The 3,946-nt window shown below is 51.8% G+C and overlaps 2 protein-coding genes across 4 annotated transcripts in view; both read left to right on the top strand.

Moving 5' to 3' along the window:
* Nucleotides 1-1,736, top strand: part of NABP2 (nucleic acid binding protein 2) — a 9,378-nt gene extending 7,642 nt beyond the window's left edge. For all 3 annotated transcript variants that reach the window (XM_006165604.3, XM_006165603.3, XM_006165605.3), the window contains exon 7: nucleotides 1,228-1,736. In XM_006165604.3, the coding sequence (XP_006165666.1) occupies nucleotides 1,228-1,421 (194 nt within the window). In that variant the 3' untranslated portion in view covers nucleotides 1,422-1,736. The remainder of the gene's footprint in view (nucleotides 1-1,227) is intronic.
* Nucleotides 1,737-1,917: 181 nt separating this feature from the next.
* SLC39A5 (solute carrier family 39 member 5) overlaps nucleotides 1,918-3,946 on the top strand; it is a gene marked incomplete in the record, with an annotated part of 7,582 nt that continues 5,553 nt past the window's right edge. The window contains 3 exon segments of the mRNA XM_027767151.1: nucleotides 1,918-2,008; nucleotides 3,053-3,410; nucleotides 3,911-3,946. Coding sequence (XP_027622952.1) covers nucleotides 3,127-3,410; nucleotides 3,911-3,946 — 320 coding nt within the window.

The raw sequence follows: 3,946 nt of genomic DNA on the forward strand, positions 1-3,946 counted from the left end.
GTAACCCCTTTGCCCTTTTTTTTTTTTTTTTTTTTTTTGGTAAATCTCATTTTTATAAGAATTATTATTTAATTTTATTAATTAATTTTATTTTATAATTTGACTAGACAGACTAGCAGGTGGCATATGGTTAAGGTGCTTGACTGTGGTTTGAGTCCTAGACCTGGTGGCTTGAAACATGCTAGGCATGTGTGTTTGTGTGCCCAAAATGCCAAGAGGAGAATGAAGGAAAAGGGATTGAAGTGTGGCCATCCCCCTGGGGGATGATTTCTCACTTTTGTCTCTCTGTCTCTTTTCTTTCTCTGGCAAGTGCCCTATAGCACAAGTCTCTCAAAAAGTTTTTTTGCTGGGGCCAGCATGTGGTATAGTGGTTAAAGACACTGGATTCCCACATGGCTGACTGTGGTTCGAGTCCCAGACCTGGCAGCTTGCCTTCTCACTTTCTTTCTCTTTCTCACTCTCACACTCTGTCCCTTTGATCAAATTTAAATAAATAAAGTTAAATAAAATAATTATTTTAAAAAGTTGCCTAGAGAGAGTCAAAGAGAGGGAACATGAGAAAGCAAGCTTCCAGGTCTGGGATTCAAACTGCAGTCAGCCAAGGGGAGTCTAGCATCTTAGCCACCATGTCACCTGACAGCCCATCTTTTTCTTTCTTTCTTTCTTTTTTTTTTTTTTAAAGTGTTTTCTTCCATGAGCAAGAGAGAGAAAGAGTACCCCAACAGGGTGTTTTGTGCATATGTAGTTTTTTTTTTTTTTTAAGAGGTTTTTCCTATAGGCAGTGTGCATTCACTGGAAAGACAGAGAGATAGAGAGGCAAAAAGCGAGAAATCACCCCCCTTGGGGGGATGGCCACCCCGCAATCCCTTCTCCTCCATTCTCCTCTTGGGATCTTGGGCACGCACGCACATGCACCTGGCATGAGTTTAAGCCACCAGGTCCGGGACTTGAACCACGGTTGACTACATGGGAGTCCAGCGACATAGCCATTACGCCAACTGCTGGCCCCGAGGGTCTCGATGCCATGATTTACTCCCAGTTTCAGCCAGCTCCAGATCATGGGCACACATATGCCTGGTGTACTCAGGGAGGTCTCTGGGTGCAGACCTGGAACCTTCCCCTCTAGGTCAGCCTTGCAAAATGTTTTGTTTACTTATTTACTCCCATCTGCATCCCGCCTCCATCTTCACACTCTAATTCCTGTGTTTCTTCTTTTCTCACAACTAGCCTCTGAGAGCCAGAATGGGAATGGACTGAACGCTCCACCTGGTGGTGGTCAGCATCCCCCTCATGCTCCCTCTCACCCCCCCAGCACTCGAATAACTCGAAGTCAGCCCAACCACACACCTGCTGGCCCTCCTGGCCCCTCCAGCAACCCTGTCAGTAATGGCAAAGAAACCCGGAGGAGCAGCAAGAGATAGCAAGATTCTCTCTTCCCACCAACAATCGAGTGTCTGCCGGATACAAGACAGCCACTACTGGGTTGCTGGCTTGGGGTGGGGGGCGGGGAGAGCAATATTTTAGGCACTAAACTTCACCGGAGACGTGGGGAACAGTTGGCTTATCTACCCTAAGCCCATACTTCACCCTTGTCCAGCTGAAGCTGCCTGTTTCCTGGGATTCAGGACCCTCTGCCTGCCTTCCTTTAGAAAGGACAGTTACAGTCTGTTTCTTGTGTATGTGAGATGAGGGGGTCTAACTGAAACTCCTCTTTCCTAATAAATGTTACCACTCTATACTGGACTCCTTTGCTTTTTTGTGGGAAAAAAAAGAGGTAAGCGGTCAGGCATTTGGGAAGGTGGGGTGCCCCTAGGAGGTGAACGCACAGTAGTTATAGGTAAGGAGGACTAAGCAAAGCAGGCCTGCCCCTTTAAGATAGTGTCCCTCCCCTCCCTGTCTCCCTGCAGGTGACCCTTGCCCGCCTGCCTGTCTACCCCCCACAAGCTGGAACCAACAAGAAGGCTGTGTCCCCCTTCCTCTGGGTGTCCTTCCTGTCTCCTCCCATCAGGTAATGCCAGCCTGGACCCCCTGGACCACTTGCTCCAATTACACTTTGCCTCTGGTCTTAGAACAGGTCAAGAGTGTGAGGGGAGCCAGGTGCCTGTCTCCTCCGGCCTCTAGGGCTTCTCCTTTCTTAGTCATTGATTCCTAAGGCTCTGGCTCTTTACTCTTTGTGGGATAAGTTATTGCTAAGAACAGTTTCTCTGCTGTGCACGTAACTGGGGTTGCCACCTCTCTGCCTCTCCCCCTCCCCAGCTTCCCCTCACACACGTGGGTCCAGCCTCCCCAGAAGGAAGTGGGGATGGGGGTTGAAGAAGCTCTGTGCCAGGTGTAAGGCAGCTGGGGCGGGAGTGCATGCAGGAAAGGACTGAAGGTACTACGTGGGTTAGGGTGGGCTAACTTGTTTGAAAGGAAAAAACCAGTTCCAGGTTCTCCTTAGCCATGTGGTTTTTCCAGGGGCAGAGGGTGGCCCCTCCCTATTCGGGGGCCCAGCAGTAACTGACCTTTGACCCCCACCCCAGAGACCAGTGAACCATTAACTCTTCCCTGATGTGAGCCTTCCCATACTGGCTCCACCCCTGTCCCCGCCCCAAGGCAGGGGGGCTAGGAGAAGGGGTTTGTCCATCTCAGCCTTCTGTATGACGTGGCCCCATTCCACCCGGGCACCTGGAGGCGGGTTCCCCCTCCCTGACTCAGGAACCTCTTAATGTCCACAGCAAAGCCTGACGGGGACCTGAGGTGACAGCTCATGTACTGCCAGTTGGGGTGAGGCCCTGGGAACTGGGGCGTTAGAGAAGCGGGGCAAGGTTGAGGAGTGGGGTTTGGGAGACAGAAGAATGGTCAGCTCTGGGGAGAGCTCTGGGTCAGAGAGGTGACCTAGGAACTGGCAAACGAAAGGCTGCTTCAGAAAGATGCACCGGGGAGGGAGAAAGGCTAGGGAGGGGGCGGCTGCTGGGCTCAGGTGGGAGGCAGGTATGAGTGGGGCCAGGTCTCTCTGGCCTGAGCTGGGGAGTGGAGCAGCACCCCCACTGCATCCTCCTTATTCTTCCAGGGCACAGTCTTCAGGATGTTCCAGGGGGAATAGAAGCCAAAACCAGAGCCTCTAAATATTGCCCTTTCCCAGTGATGCGACCCCTCGGGAGTCATCTGCTGGCTGGTCTATGCGTGTGGGTGGTCTTGGGTTGGGCAGGGGGCTCTGTCACCAACCTGGGCCCTGCGGAGCAGGAGCAGAACCATTACCTGGCCCAGCTGTTTGGCCTGTATGGAGAAAACGGGACACTGACGGCGGGGGGCCTAGCCCGGCTTCTCCACAGCTTGGGGCTAGGCCGAGTTCAGGCACTTCGCCTGGGACACCACGGGCCTCCGACTGGTCGGGCTGCACCTCCAGCTAGAGACAATTCCACACACAGGTAGTAATCCCTTCCCCCACCCCAAAATGCCACGTCTCTCAGCTCCTCGGAGCTTAGATCAGTCTCTGATCTAGTGCCTAGTGCTGGTTCCTCAAATGAGATCCCTGTAATTACAAATTCTCCAGAGCTCAACTCCTCAATATCCCGTCTAGACCCCTCCTGCCTCTATTGCCTCCTAATTCTCTCCTCCAAATCCCTGGGCCCTTAAATCCTTGTTTTTTAATCCTAATGCTCGGTGACTCTAGGCTGACTTGGCTCTCAACTTAAGACATTTTTAACTGTCCTCCTTTTGTTTTTCTTTTACCTCCAAAACTCCCATTCCTAGATCGTCCTGTAAATGGACAATTTTAGATCTTCTCAGGACTGACACACCATGGTTATTGAGTCCCCACAACTCCAGACAGTGGCTGGTCCTCCCTTTGCCCCTAATCTCCCTGTGCTGCTCCAGGTGGCTCTCTGAGAACACGAGTGAACCTGACTTGCTATCCCTTCTGTTCCAGGCTGCAGGGCCCTGAGCTGAGTGTGGATGTCTGGGC

Source organism: Tupaia chinensis, unplaced genomic scaffold (assembly GCF_000334495.1).
Source record: "Tupaia chinensis unplaced genomic scaffold, TupChi_1.0 Scaffold143970_1, whole genome shotgun sequence".
In the NCBI taxonomy this organism is placed as follows: domain Eukaryota; kingdom Metazoa; phylum Chordata; class Mammalia; order Scandentia; family Tupaiidae; genus Tupaia; species Tupaia belangeri.